Here is a 16266-nt window from a genome sequence, read left to right as displayed (position 1 = left end):
AGGGAGGGAACCTGTGATTGGAGGTTGAGGAACTGGCTTGTCGCACTGCAGCCATTTAGCAGACTTTTGGTTGCACTGTCACTAATCACCAGCTGCTGTACCATGAGGTCACGGAGAAGAAGCCGAGCAAGAGGAGGGAGCCTCAGCCTGGAAAATTTCCGCCAATAACAAGGCCGAGAGCAGGTTCGGGGGAGCCATCTCTCAGCCTTGTGTCAGCCTGGAACTAGTTGCCATGCCCTAGTCCATCTTTTTAAAGCTGCTTCCTATGATTTACACAGAACCAGAGGGATGATCCTGATTTGATGGTCAGCACCCTGCTTCTATGCTAACTGGATTCTTGAAATACTTAAAATAAAAGTGGAAAATCGAATCACACGCAGTTTCCTTTAGGCATAGGTGATGCCAGGAGCTTGTGTCTTTTGAGGAGGCTGGGCTGGTTTCGGTGTTACCAGCTCTGAGCGACTCCAGCACGCTGCAATTCCCCACTTGGCATCATCCGTCTGTGAGCTGACTCCTCAAATTCTCAACTAATGGTACTGAAACTGGCCATTTTCACATCATGAATGTCATTCCCATGCCTCAGCAGCATCACTGGAAATGTTTGAGAGATGTTCTGAGAATGCCTCTGCATCATTAAGGGCTCTGCTGCATTAGCCAAATGGTGAATTGGAGAGCAAGACAAACTCCTGTTTCATACCCACTAATCATGTTGATGATGGACCTATTTGGCCAGCTTGTGGGATCCCCGACTTCAGCCACATTGCCTCTTGTTCGTGTAGCTTTTGAAAGCTATCCCCATGAGTTTTGAATCTTGTAATTTAGCAGGTAATTCATGGCCTCCAGCTACTGAGTGCACCCATCACTGTACTCCAATCATGCCTCTTATTCAGACACAATCCATTTCTCAATGCTCTGATTCCTCTACTGGTTATCAGTGACCTCTGACCCCCTCTCCCCCCCAGCTAAATTGTCAGGGGGGAGCATGCCCAGGGGATTTAATGGCTAATTGGCCACTTCTACTAATACTATGTTAAGCCACCAGTCAGTTACTGTTAACCAGGTGCAGGGATGTTAAGCAAGGTGAGTGCTGTGTAGTTTGTGGGGCACTCACGGCTAAGGTACAGGGTTGGTTATGCAGACTTTGCTGGGGTGGGGGTGGTGCGATTAGGGAGGGAGGGAGAGGGGAGATTTTGTTCCCAACTTAATACATACCTACTCCCAAAATTCCAAACCTGGCTATCCTCCCTCGTTGGGCTGAACATGGCATTCACCTGGAGACATGCTGTGATGCTCACACTTTAGTTTACATACATGACCACAGGAAACTAAGCCTCCCTCCTCCTCTCCTCTCCCCCCCCTTTACTTGCCCATCCGCCCCATGCTCGCTCACCCGCAACCCTGCCTTGCCCTGTCCCTCCTTCAGCCCATCTCCTCTCTCCTCTCTCCCCCCCCCCGCCCCCGCATCTTCTCCAAAACCAGGAAAACTAAGGTGGAGTAGCTTGTTTATTCAAGATGGTATAATTGCTGCAGAGAAAAATGACCCAGCTATCGGCAAGGCAAAAATAGAATTCATTAAATTAGAGATAAAAGAAATAAAGGATCAATCACAGTAATAGGTGTGATTGTCTGCAGGCCACCTAATAGTGGAAGGGTGGTGGAAGAAATATGCAGACAGCTTAGTAAATTGAGTAAAAAACATAGCATAGTCATGAAGGATATCAGCTATCCTGATATTAATTGGACAGAAGAGGTGGGTAAAGGGGATAAGGGAATGGAGTTCTACAATATAGACAGGACTCTATTCTAACTCAATATGTAAAATGCCCAATAAGGAATGATTTGCTATTGGATCTAGCACTGGGGAATAAACCAGAGCAAATGTGAAAAGTAAAAGTGGACAACACCTAGTTAATAGTGACTATAATATAATATGCTTTAAATCTTTAAAACAGTCATAGAGAAGGACAAAAAGATGAAAACCAAGTTGTTGGATTGGAGAAAAGATAATTTTTGAGGGGCTGAGAACAGAACTTAGGAAAATAAAATGGGCAATAACATCAGCAAATAATAATGTAGAGCAGCAACGGGAAACATTTATAAGTGTTCAACAGAGTGCAAAAAAAAAATTCCTCTAGGAGGAAAAAACGAACTGAACTCCAAGACTCCATGATTGGAAAAAGACATAAGGGACTGAATTTTACATTTGAAATGTGGGACTGCTGTAGCCACGTGGATGTGTAAACTCTGATGCCATGACATTGGGTCGCAAACCCAATGTCATCATGCCGGTTTGCATAATACAGTAGGCAGGTGAGTGCCGAATTCGACAGCCCACCCACCATTTTTTAAATCCTAATTAATAAGCAATTAAACTTGTTTACAATCCAACTGACTGGAATAAACTGATGCCCATGCCATAAAGCGGTAGATGCACAGGAAATATGGTCGGTGGGAGTTACGTTTTTTTTCTGAGGGAAAAGGTGGATATAACCGCTGCAAGTGGGTCTGTGCCTGACTTCAGCTGTGAGCCTTAGCCAGTGTTGAAAATTTTGGCTTTCATAACATTTGTATCTGCATTAGGGGGATTCCTCAGGGAAAGGGGCAAAAAAGAAGTGCTCTCATCAACATTGAGCATGGCACATTGTGCACTGCACCATTTGTGCTCTAAATCAGAGTCTGATATGGGAATTATCCATTCTGTTGGAGCCACCTCCTCCAGCAAGGAGAGCAGAGAAGGAGGAAGCCAGCTGGCCAGAACAGATGCACCATCAGGTGCAAGGAAGTGGGCAACCTGCCAAGGGGTTGAGAGGTTGCGAAGGGGAAGCAGCAGCAGTAGGCAGGCAGAGGTAGGTGAATGCCCTACCCTGCCAACCAAATGTACAGGGGCAGGATGTCTTACCTGCAGAAGACAGAGCGACAGTGCCTCCAAAGACTTTGCCTATCAAGAGAGATGGTCACATCTCTCTGTGACAAACGTTCCAGTGAGGTAGCCTCAAATTGTATGGGTGGCCACTGGAAACCTGTGGCCTTAAAAGTCACAGTGGCATTCAAATTCACCTCCAGTTCATTCCAATCAGCATGTGAAGACCTTTGTGGCATCGTCCAACTTGAAGCCCAACACTGCATGTTTAGGCATGCCTATCATTATGTCTCTTTTACATTTGACAATGCAAGTCAAGTGGAAATAGCCAGCAGCCTTGCATCCATAACAAAAACAGAATTACCTGGAAAAACTCAGCAGGTTTGGCAGCATCGGAGGCGAAGAAAAGAGTTGATGTTTCGAGTCCTCATGGCCCTTCAGCAGAACTGGGTGAATCCAAGGAGAGGGGTGAAATATAAGCTGGTTTAAGGTGGGGGGGTGGGGGGAGAGAAGTGGAGGGGGGTGGTGTGGTTGTAGAGACAAGCAAGCAGTGATAGGAGCAGATAATCAAAAGATGTCACAGACAAAAGAACACAGAGGTGTTGAAGTTGGTGATATTATCTAAATGAATGTGCTAATTAAGAATGGATGGTAGGGCACTCAAGGTATAGCTCTAGTGGGGGTGTGGGAAGCATAAAAGATTTAAAAATAATGGAAATAGGTGAGAAAAGAAAAATCTATATAAATTATTGGAAAAAACAAAAGGAAGGGGGAAGAAATAGAAAGGGGGTGGGGATGGAGGAGGGAGTTCAAGATCTAAAGTTGTTGAATTCAATATTCAGTCCGGAAGGCTGTAAAGTGCCTAGTCGGAAGATGAGGTGCTGTTCCTCCAGTTTGCGTTGGGCTTCACTGGAACAATGCAGCATGCCAAGGACAGACATGTGGGCAAGGGAGCAGGGTGGAGTGTTAAAATGGCAAGCGACAGGGAGGTTTGGGTCATTCTTGCGGACAGGCCACAGGTGTTCTGCAAAGCGGTCGCCCAGTTTACGTTTGGTCTCTCCGATGTAGAGGAGACCGCATTGGGAGCAACGAATGCAGTAGACTAAGTTGGGGGAAATGCAAGTGAAATGCTGCTTCACTTGAAAGGAGTGTTTGGGCCCTTGGACGGTGAGGAGAGAGAGGAAGTGAAGGGGCAGATGTTGCATCTTTTGTGTGGGCATGGGGAGGTGCCATAGGTGGGGGTTGAGGAGTAGGGAGTGATGGAGGAGTGGACCAGGGTGTCCCGGAGGGAACGATCCCTACAGAATGCCGCCGGGGGGTGGGGGGGGGGGGGGGTGGTGGGGTTGTGAAGGGAAGATGTGTTTGGTGGTGGCATCATGCTGGAATTGGCGGAAATGGAGGATGATCCTTTAAATGCGGGGGCTGGTGGGGTGATAAGTGAGGACAAGGGGGATCCTATCGTGTTTCTGGGAGGGAGGAGAAGGCATGAGGGCAGATGTGCGGGAAATGGGTCAGAAACCGTTGAGGGCCCTGTCAACGACCATGGGTGGAAAACCTCGGTTAAGGAAGAAGAAGGACATGTCAGAGGAACTGTTTTTGAAGATAGCATCATCAGAACAGTTGCGACAGAGGCGAAGGAACTGAGAGAATGGGATGGAGTCCTTACAGGAAGCGGGGTGTGAGGAGCTGTAGTCGAGGTAGCTGTGGGAGTCGGTAGGCTTGTAATGGATATTGGTGGACAGTCTATTACCAGAGATTGAGACAGAGAGGTCAAGGAAGGGAAGGAAAGTGTCAGAGATGGACCACATGCAAATGATGGAGGGGTGGAGATTGGAAGCAAAATTAATAAATTTTTCCAAGTCCCGATGAGAGCATGAAGCAGCACCGAAGTAATCGTCGATGTACCGGAGAAAGAGTTGTGGAAGGGGGCCAGAGTAGGACTGGAACAAGGAATGTTCCACATACCCCATAAAGAGACAGGCATAGCTGGGGCCCATGCGGGTACCCATAGCCACACCTTTTATTTGGAGGAAGTGAGAGGAGTTGAAGGAGAAATTGCTCAGTGTGAGAACAAGTTCAGCCAGACGGAGGAGAGTAGTGATGGATGGGAATTGTTCGGGCCTCTGTTCGATGAAGAAGCTAAGGTCCCTCAGACCATCCTGGTGGGGGATGGAGTTGTAGAGGGATTGGACGTCCATGGTGAAGAGGAAGTGGTTGGGGCCAGGGAACTGGAAATTGTTGATGTGACGTAAGGTGTCAGAGGAATCACGGATATAGGTGGGAAGGGACTGGACAAGGGAAGAGAGAAGGGAGTCAAGATAACGAGAAATGAGTTCCATGCGGCAGGAGCAAGCTGACACGATCGGTCTACCGGGACAGTTCTGTTTGTGGATTTTGGGTAGGAGGTAGAAGCGGGCCGTCCGAGGTTGGGCGACTGTCAGGTTGGAAGCTGTGGGAGGAGGATCTCCAGAGGAGATGAGGTCAGTGACAGTCCTGGAAACAATGGCTTGATGTTCAGTGGTGGGGTCATGGTCCAGGGAGAGGTAGGAGGAAGTGTCTGCGAGTTGGTGTTCAGCCTCCGCGAGGTAGAGTTCAGTGCGCCTTGCATCCATGTCTGGTTTCCCACGGCTACAAGAGGTAATTGACTGCACCCATGTAGCCGTAAAAGCAACAGCTGGATTGCCTGGGGCATTCATAAACAGAAAAGGATACCACGAAATAAATATTCAGATAGTGTATGATTATAATCAAAGAGTAATGCTGCTGTATACACGTTGCAAGATATCCTGGAAGTAGCCATGGCACATACATCCTTAGACACGCCAAGGTACCTGCAATGTTTACTGGCCCCGATGCTTTAGATGGCAGGCTGTTCGAAGAGAAAGGATACCCTCTAAAGAGATGGCCGATGACTCCAGTAGGGAATCAGTGGTCTGCCCAAGATACAATTCAGATGTCTGGACCAGTCAGGTGGTGCTCTCCAATATGCACCAGCCAGAGTGTCCCTTATGGTAGTCATTTGCTGTGTGTTGCCCTCCAGAGAAGGTAAGCCCTGTCAAGAGGAGGAATTGATGGAGACAATCTGGTCTTCTGATGAGGAGTCCGATGAGGAGTAGGGTAAGCCGCACCAGGCAGCTGTGCAAGTCAGTCCATGAGAGGGTCTGGATACTCTTGAGACAAGAAATGCTCTGATACTTAAAAGTTTCCAGTAGTGCAGTATCTCCAGCTCAGTAACACCTCCCTGACCTTTGGCACTTTTCTCCTGTTAGCTCCCCGTCATGAACACCAGGACCATGTAAGGGCAATGTGATTCACCAACTAATGTCAAGCAGAGGGAGCCACATGATCACAAACTCCCATAAAAGCAGCTAACAAATCCAAATCAAAACCATCACATCACACAGAGCTGATACACAATTGAAGCCTGTTGGCTGGAATGTTAAAAATGCACCCTTGTAACTTTACGGCCCTGTGGCCTTCCTCCCACCTTGCCTCTACCTATTAACCTGCTCCCTTCATTGGCAACCAACTCCAGGACCACCACGTCAGTGGTTGTCAAGGTAGTACAGCAACCTGGTCCTGTTCCTCTGTCTGGCATTGTGCACCCTTTTCTCCTGTAATTAAAGAGGGAAATTATTATGGTGATGCTGTGCTACTATTAGGCCTTCAAATGTATGGCCAATATGTACTCTGCCGGCAGAATACTTCTCCCAGTGCTCTTTGCCAGCTAACAGGTGTTGCAGTTCCAGCCCCTCCCCCATAACCCCTATTGGCATGCAGAGTGGCATGACTGCATCATGCCGCCTTACTTGGGCAGTACTTGACAATCCCTTAATTGACCCCGTCACTCCCTTCCATATGTGTTCATCTCCAGAATGATGACTCACTCACCCTTGCAGATCTCAAAAGGCCATTGAGCCTTTTCCAGCTCTGCAGGCAGGTTCACTGGGTGATCCCAAGGATGCTAACCTCCACTGCGACCTCTGTCCAGGCTGCTATTGCCTGGCGGGGAGGTTGCCCCTTCCTGTCAGCATTCATGAGGATCTCCTGTCTACCACAGGCAGCCTGGAGGAGGACCCACAAGGAGTCACTGTCAAACCTTGGGGTCTTCTTTGGCCCTTCCTTAAAGCCTACCTCTTTGACTAAGCTTTTGGTGAACTGCACTAATATCTTTTTATTTGGCTTGGTGTCATATTTTTATTTAATAATGCTCCTGTAACATACCTTGAGACATTTTACTACTTTAAAAGCTTTTTATAAATACAAATTGTTGTACCATGTTTAAAGCGTAACATGTTTAGTCTTGTTATATTTTATTTCGGTGCAGAAGCAGCTGCAGATCACAAGGCTAACTCTCACGCAAAGTACTAAGTCAGATTTTTGTCTCCTTTAAATTCTCCTTTAAAAAAAATGCTAACCTAAACCTGCTAGTTGTTTATATATCTATGCTGACCTTGAAATTAAAGTAGTTGTTTAACAAAAGCCATGTGAAGACTGACTTCGTGAACTGATTTTCTTTTAAATCTTACTGTGACGGTAACAAGAATGGTTACATAATACATATAGTGATTCAGTTCCATGTGTTACCACAATAAGAATAAGAAATTATTATATAAAATTGATTTATTTTTCAGTTTAATTTTCCTTTCTTACCTCCCTTCTATTACCCGGTTGTTATATTTTTCAGTAAAGCTCAGTAATTTAATTACTTGAAGCTAATTATTATGCAAAGGTAATCACTTCAATTTACTGAATTTGTGTTCCAGATTTTTAGCTGTGGTTCCCTCTTTAACTGACAGTTCTGAGTCTGTTTCTGGCCAAAGGCCCAATACAAGTGTGGAACAAGGGTAAGTAAAGCTTACCATAGTATCCTGGGGTTTTCTCAGTGTTTTACAGGTTGTTTCTCGAATGTTTTGTAAGATTGAGTTATAAATTAATAGAATGGAAATTAGTCGTTTGGTAGTACAGAACTTGAGTATTGCTGGAAAAAGAGACATTTTGTTTAAATAAGTGACAGCCATTCACTGACTCATTCCTCAGGGCAATACCTTGACCAATCAGGGTCAAGCTACCTGGTTTAAATTTCAACCAATGCTTGGCAGCTGTCAGTCACCATCATTGGTGCATTCTCCATAGCAATGCCTCAACCAATCAGAATGCACTTGCCAACCAATCAGAACTCTCTTCACATACAGTATAAATTGTTGTCTTCCACCTATACTGGTATTCTTGCAAAGTGTCCTGAAGAGTGCAAGGCGGAAAGCTTCGACATATCTCTTTTTTTTCAACAATGATCAAGGATAGAAATTGTTTGGTTATATTTACATAAAGATATGAGATCTGTTGCCTGATTTCCCTCAGCTACTAGTGAAAGTTTAGAATTGTTGAGTGCCATTGGAGGATAACTCTTTATATTCAGCAGTATTATGTAGAAATTACAATGGTGGCAACTGCGTTTGTTGTCATAGAGATAAACCATATTTTTAAATCTTTTTACCCATCCACCCTCCCCCCTTTTCCCCCCATTTAGATTATTCTTGCCTTCATAATTTAAATTTACTTTATCACACGCTTGGCAATCTCCATACTGTTGAGAAGATAGACATCTCGCTCTATTACTCCAAACCACAACAATATTTGGCTTCTCTTTTTGTAAAGTATATTTGCTCTCCTATCTTGGATCTTTTAGATGGATATATTGTAGTTGGTGTACCTTGTAAAATTTAATACATGTAGTTTAAAGAAGACAGTGCAGTGTTGGAAAGAGATGCACTGTAGGTTTATTAAGAAGATAACATGAGTGAAATGTACGAGGGTAAATTTTCTACTTTTGCAGTCTTTACACATTTAAATTAATGTGCAAAAGATCTGGCTGGCTACAAAAATGGCACACCCAAAATTCAATGAAGTGTTGCTAGGTGCACAAAATCAATAAATTGTCCTTTAATTAATGATACAAGCCTGAAAAACCAGAGATTTTCTAAAGCAGAGATTAAGGAATAATGAAATAGAAGTATCCAAAATTGCAAAAAGGATTGAGGGGACTAAGTAGCGAATGGCTATTTAAAAGAAAAAGTATTTGTGCTGGCTAATAAATCAGTAACATTGAGATATAAACTTAAGCTCCAATTTTATCTCCTCAGTGCGAGTCAAGTGCTAGATGGTGAACTGACCCTGTGCATTATAAGGCTGGAGCGATTTCTGCTCCTGGGCCTCATTTGCATAGGCTTTGTCATTCTTCCCTGTTCCAAACCAGGTAGAAAGCATGAGCTGACCAACATGTTCGAGCAGCATTTTAGGCAACAGAATCCAAAGGAGCAGTCCCCCACACTTGGGTGAATGGTTAGTTGTGAGGAGGATGATGTCTGGGGTAGGGGAGGCTCAGATTTCTTTGTGGGACCCAAAGGAGCATTCTAGACCTCATTGTCCAGAAGGGGAAAAAATAAAATTCGCAACAAGTTGCTGCAGCCATTTTAACTGTCCAGTCACAGCAGGTGAGCATGGTTAAAAGCAGCCCTTTAGGATTAGTCCAGAATTGTAAAATGGGAGGTTAGAAGAAATGTTATGACCCTGAGCAGAGATGCCCAATTTTTTTTTGTTTGGCCATTCAGTTATCGTGGATCCCATGTGTTCAGTATAAAAAGCTGAGCACTACCACTGCCTCCTTAGGATTTCTTATCCTTTTCACATCCTTATGATGTTTTGGCAGTCTCTGCCACCTCTGGAAGAAGTCAACAGTTGTGTTCAATATATGTGTACCTTATATCACAAAATTAGATACAGATTAAGTGAATTTCATGTGTTCATGTAACCAAAAACAGAACAAAATATTAAGCATGTATTCTTTTTGTTATTGTGTCCTGCTAAAAGTATGGGAAAGAATGCTACTAATAATAAATTAAGTTACTGAAGCTTTTCATGCAGAAAGCAAGTAACTTAATTTAAGCCAACCATGGTCAAGACATCTTGAGGTATTTTGATTTGTGTTTTTGTATTTTTTTAATGAATCTGAGTACAAGGTAAAAACATTGTGTGTTATCTGTTCCCAGGTCCGGTTTGCTCAGTACATTGGTTGGAGAGAAGTCTGTAACACAAAGATGGGAGGCAAGTAAAAATGAAATGGATGGCAGAGCAGAAAGTTAAACAAGATGGCCTAACATTTGTCACAGTGTCTATGGTGTGAAATAAATGTACAAGATAATCTTAATTCATGCAAAAAAAAACTTGGTATCTCCCAATTGCAGCATCATGTTGTTTCTTAAATGTTTCCAAAGCTTTTGCCTCCACTATTTATCTGAAAGCCTCTTGTAAATGTTGATCATTCTTTGTCTGAAGTAAAACCTCCTGATTTTTTTTACCAGGTTGAATTTCTGTCCCCTTGGCTTACTCTCAATTTAACTTGGCACAATATTATTGATTTACCTTTACAATCTTGTACACCTCTAAGATCCCCTCTCTACCATCTCCATTCCAGGCTGAAAAGCCCAAGTTTCTCTCGCCTGACTCTTAACACTAGGGTCAACCCCATGACTCCTTTTTACACAACCTCCAGCACTTGAATTTTTCCCTTGTGTCTGTGCCCAGACTGGACAAAGTACACAAGGTGTCATCTGAACAGCCTAGCCTGTACAATTTGACTATGATTTCTTATTAGCCTGCTACAGTTTCATTTATGGAGTTCAATATTCTTTGACTATTTGTTGCCTCTCATTGGTTGGACATAAATACGAGAGGTTTAACTGCCCTGTCACAGAGTGCACTGTTACAGAGTGGAATTGCTGCGAGTTTGCCTGCAGGAGACCAGGAGTTGAAAAGCTGCATTAGAGGGCTGAGTTATGAAAACATCCAAGAGTAACATCGAACACAAGTTCATCAGTTGGTGAGAAACTGCTGTTGGGGGGGGATCCTCAAGTAGCTGAAAATTAGAAAAATACATTCTTGTTAAAAGTAAATTGAAGAAATGGCAAGACAGCTCAGTCATGTGGAATGTGTGTCCCGTAATATGTGGGAAGTTGTGAACACTACCTGTGTACTAGACGACCACATGTGCAGGAAGTGTCACCAGCTGTAGAACCTTGACATCCGGGTTTTGGAGCTTGGTGGCTAGAGTCACTGTGGTGTATCCGCAAGGCTGAGAGCTACATGGCTAGCACATTCAGAGAGGTGGTCACACCACAACTTAGGAGCCTGGAGGCAGAAAGGGAATGGGTGACATCCAGGCAGTCCAAGAGAACCAGGCAGGTAGTGCAAGAGTCCCCTGGGGTCCCACTTGCCTATCAGTTTTCCATCTTGGATACTGATGAGGATGGTGGTTACTCAGGGAAGTGCAGTCAGAGCCAGGTTTGTGGCATCACGGGTGGCTCTGCTATATAGGAGGGGAGGAGGAAGAGGGGAAGAGCAATAACGATAGGAGATTCATTAGTTAGGGGAACAAATGGGTGTTTCTGTGGCCATAGACGTGACTCCAGAATGGCATGTTACCTCTCTGGTGCCAAGGTCAAGGATGTCACGGAACGGCTGTAGTACATTCTTCTGATGCAGGGTGATCAGCCAGAGGTTGGTTCGCATTGGTACCAATGACTTAGGTAGGAAAGGGGATGAGGTCCTGAAAGTGGATTTCAGAAAGCTAGAAAAGAGATTGAAAAGCAGGACCTCTAAAGCAGTAACTTCAGGATTGCTTCCAGTCCCACATGCAAGTGAGTATAAAATTAGGAGAATTGAGCGATTGAACATGTGAATGGAAACTGGTGTAGGAGGGAGTGCATCAGATTCCTGAGGCGTTGGGATCGGTTCTGGGGCAGGTGGGACCTGTACAAACCGGACACCTGAACAGCACTGGGATGAATATCCTCGCAGGGAGATTTGCTAGTGCTGTTGGGGGTTTAGTCTAGATCGCCAGGGAGCTGAAAATCTGAAGGTAAATTCAGAATAGGAAACGGAAGATGGAGAATTATTGAGTGACTCTGAAATCACAAGTTAAAAAGTGTACATCACAGGAATTTGGCAGTGTTAAAAGGTGTATATGTAAATGCAAGAAGTTTTGCAAATAAAGCCGATGAGCTGAGGGCATGATAGACACAGAACAGCATGACATCATTGCCATAACGGAAATTTGGCTTAAAGAGGAGTAAAATGGAAGTTCAACATCCTTGGATATAGAGTTTTCAGGCAGGATAGTGAGAGGAGTGAAAAATATCAAGGTATAGCATTATTGGTTAGAGAAAAAATCACAGCTTTGAGGAGGGATAATATACTAAATTGAAGCATCAAATGAGGCCAAATGGCTTGAGTTAAAAAAATAAAAGGGGCATTGCTAGGAGTGCACTATAGACCCACAAATAGTGGAAGGGAGTTAGTAGAGCAAATATGTAGGCAAATTTCTGAGTGCAAAAACAATAGGGCAATGGTTGAAGACTTTAACTACCCTAATATCAGTTGGGATACGAACAGTGTGAAGGGCATAGAGAGCACACATTCTTGAACTGCATTCTAGAAAACTTTTTCAGCCAGCATGTAACAAGCCCAACGAGGTGGGGTGCAATTCCAGATTTAGTCTTAGGAAGTGAAGTAGGGCAAGTGGATGAAGTAGCAGTGGGTGACCATTTTGGAGATAGTGACCGTAATACAGTTAGATTTAGCATCACTATGGAAAAGGGCAAAGATAGAACAAGAGTAAAAGTTCTAAAATGGGGAAGACAAATTTTACAAAGCTAAGAGGTGAACTGGTGAAAATGGACTGGATACAGCTACTAGAAGGGAAAACAGTGTTAAATCAGTGGGAGGTATTCAAAAGTGAGATTCTATGGGCACAGTGTAGACATCACAAAACCCATCCTCGACCTCTGCTCTTGTGAACTACCACCCCATATCCAACTTTCCTTTCCAAACTCCTCAAACCCGTATTCATCTTCCCTGCAATTCCATGTTTGAATCCCTCCACTCAGGTTTCCAGCCCTGCCATAATACAGAAACTGCCCTTATCAAAGCCACAAACGAAATCCTATGTGACTGACTGCAGTAAACTATCTTCCTCATCCTTCTTTACTACCTGCAGCCTTCAATGCAGTTGACTACACCATGCTCCTCTTAGCTCTCTCTTCTATCAGCCAGCTGGGTAGAAATGCCTTGGCCTGGTTCCATTCTTACCTGTTGAATCATAGTCAAAGAAGCATTCTGCAGTGGCTTCCCATTCTGCTCTTGCACCATGAACCTCTGGAGTCCCCCAAGGATCTTTTTTGTCCCCCTTCTGTTTTTCATTTACATGTAATCTGAAAACTCGTCAAGATCCACATGCAAGCGGGCAATGCTCAGCTGTATCTTATAACCACCTCTCTTGACTCCAGTGTTTCTGATTGGTTGCATTACTTTTCCAGTATTGGATAAACAGAAATTTTCCCTAAACTAGATATTGGCAAAACTGCAGCCATTGTCTTTTGTCCCGACCGCAAACTCTGTTCCTTGACGACGCTTTTAAACCAGACAACTTCCTGAAGTTGAGCCAAACTGTTAGCAGCTTTGGCGTTGCATTTGTGTGAAACCTCGTCTTGAAATCATAGCTGCTCCCATTACCAAGACTACCTACTTCCATCTCTGTGACATCACCCGATTCCAATCCTGTCTCAGCTCAACTGCTGCTGGGGAAGGTGTCAGGCTGATCCTCTTATCCATGCCTTTGTTACCTCGAGCCTTGATTATTCCTGCGCTCTCTTGGCCGACCTCCTATCTTCCATCCTACGTAATTTTGTACACATCCAAAACTCAGCTGCCCATATTTTAACCCATTTACCCATCACCCCAGTGCTTGGTGACCTGCACTGGCTTCTGGTTCGAGAACTCAATTTTAAAATCCTCATCCTGGTTTACAAATTCTCCATGGCTTCACTGCTGCTTATCCCAGTAATTTCCATCAGCCCCACAACCCTCCAAGATCTCTGTGCTCCTCCACTTCTGGCCTCATGCACATCCCCAGTTTTAAGCTCTGCATCATTGGCTTTCAATTGCCTTGGTCCTAAGCTCTCCTCCTAAAACCCCTTTGTCTCTAGCTCTCCTCCAGGAGAAAGAAAACCAAGCTTTTGATTATCTGTTCTGATGTTGCATCCTGTTGCTAGTGCCAATTTGTTTTATTGAAAATGCTCTTATTAAGCATCTTGTGATATTTTGCTACATTAAAGGCACAGAATAAATGCAAGTTATGTTACTGTCATAGTTTAGATCGAAATGGTGTTATGGGTTTAACTTCTCCATACTGTTTATGTTCTGTACCCGAGGTACAGCATCTCGGGGCATTTTTTTACGTACACGGCACTCTGAATACAGTTTGTTGAATACCTTTTTAAGGCCATCTTTCAGTTGTTTCCTTTCAAAATGGCTGCCAAATTTGCCTATCCAAAAATTTGTTACTTCAGTGTTGCCTTGCAGGATGTGATGAGCCTTTATATGAATGCATTTTATTTGGGGAAAAAAGTATCCATGTTGACAATTGGGCGCTGCTGGTTAATTTCCTGTCCTGCCACACATCATTCTCTCTTTAGGATATGGCTGCTGGCGTTTTATGAAGCTATTATCCACCTCATTGTTGAACCTTCTGCTTGGAGGTGTGAAGAGTAGCCTGCCTTATTGACTTGTTACTCATCCATACAAGATCTTGAGATTCAGAACACAAGTATGATTTGCATGACAGAGTGTACTGTGTGGTGAATTAATGGGCAGAGCCACGTGACTACTTCATGGCATAATGCTTTGACATATGCTGTCAGTACATGTTCACTTTTAATTCTTCACAGTTAGTATTTTTTGTGTGGAAGATGTTTTTAGGTCTGCTGATGAACTAGATAAGGTTTGGGAAAACTACTTTTTTCTGAGAAAATAAAGGGACAATATCAATATGGTTGATATGTAACCTAGGTATAGCATTACAGTCTTCACCGGCTTCAGTATGTTACATATTAAAGGCATAAGAATGAAGTGTGTGGGTGTACCCATTAGTGTGGGAGTTGATATACATAGTTACATAGAGTCTACAGCACTAGAAACAGGTCAGTTGACCCAACTGGTCTATGTTGGCATATATGCTCCACACAAGCACACCACCTGACTTGACCTAATCCTGTCCAGTACCTGAATACAGTTACTATGAATGAAGTGTTGGCATTATAATCTGAACTTGTTGTGTATCTTTTTTTGTTTAAAACTGGATAGAACTCTGCTGTACATCTGGCTGCATTATTTTTAATTGGATGCCTTTTGAGTGAACTGATTGTTTTATGCCCTATCTCACAGACCATTAACCAAGCCAAGAATTGGGTCTAGTTCACACATTTTGCCAAAGCAGATTTTCACCAAAAGTTAATTTATAAAGTTGTAAATAGAATCAGTTAAACCACTAGTGTATCATTACTGTTCACACTTTCTCAGTCTAGAAAGACTTCAGTTTCTAGATCCCTGAAAAGATGTATTATTGGACATAGTTTGCCAAAAATTATCCCTACCACTTTAACTCCTTGCTATCCAGTACCACATTCATTATGATTCCAGGATACCCTATTCCTTTTTGATACAGTGATGGGTTACAATTAGTGACTGTTCTAATTCAAACTACTTAAACATATAAAATTGCAAATGGAAAACACAGAAAAATCATGCATTGCTGGCTCCTGAGAAAAGAGGCTTGGCTCCTTTGCAATCTTTCAGCATACTATTTACCTTGCTTGCCAACACGTGGGATCAGATTTTTAACCCCTGTCTCAGGTTACTTATTTTCCACTGAAAAGTAATAGCAAAGTTAAAAGAAAAATGTGAGCTGCTCCATTGGGTATGTTGTCAGAAAACTCTCCGGTGTGACTGATAGGGATATTTGGCAATGAAAGGAACTAACCTGTTGTTCCTGGATCTATGTGTACATACAGTACAACTGGAAGAAAACTCCTAGAAATGGTTGCAAACTGTCGTGTAAAGGCCCAAACAATGCCAGGTGAAATTAATACACACCAGAGTGAAATACTGCATGAGGGAAGAAACAATGAGCAACATAGGTAGTCAATGAGTCGTGCTGAAATAACTTAATGAAGTCATAATTCTACATGTGTAGTCACTGCAGAACTGACTTGGAAACATATTGTCATACTTTCACTATTGCTGGGTCAAAAACCTGGAATTCACTCCTAACTGTTGGTGTACCTATGACAGTGAAGTAGTTCATGAAGGTGGCTGACCAGCACCTTCTCAAGAACAATTAGGAATAGGCAATGAATCCTGGCCTTGCCAACGATGCTCACATCCCATGAATGTTTTTTGGTAAAAAGCATTGAATAATCAAATAGAAAGCTGAACCAAAGATCTAACACAAACATACAAGTTGGAAGAAGCCTTGTTGAATTCATACAGTGCCCTGAGCATTGTGCCCATTT

At 43.4% G+C, this 16266-nt stretch overlaps 1 protein-coding gene across 3 annotated transcripts in view; it reads left to right on the top strand.

The window, feature by feature from the left end:
- wdfy3 (WD repeat and FYVE domain containing 3) overlaps nucleotides 1-16266 on the top strand; it is a 407868-nt gene that overhangs the window by 325225 nt on the left and 66377 nt on the right. For all 3 annotated transcript variants that reach the window (XM_041187506.1, XM_041187499.1, XM_041187492.1), the window contains 2 exons: nucleotides 7627-7707; nucleotides 9910-9964. In XM_041187506.1, coding sequence (XP_041043440.1) covers nucleotides 7627-7707; nucleotides 9910-9964 — 136 coding nt within the window. The remainder of the gene's footprint in view (nucleotides 1-7626; nucleotides 7708-9909; nucleotides 9965-16266) is intronic.

This window comes from Carcharodon carcharias, chromosome 1 (genome assembly GCF_017639515.1).
Source record: "Carcharodon carcharias isolate sCarCar2 chromosome 1, sCarCar2.pri, whole genome shotgun sequence".
Lineage (NCBI taxonomy): Eukaryota > Metazoa > Chordata > Chondrichthyes > Lamniformes > Lamnidae > Carcharodon > Carcharodon carcharias.
Note: the sequence above shows the minus strand (reverse complement) of the source record. Positions and strands in the feature narration are given on the sequence as shown.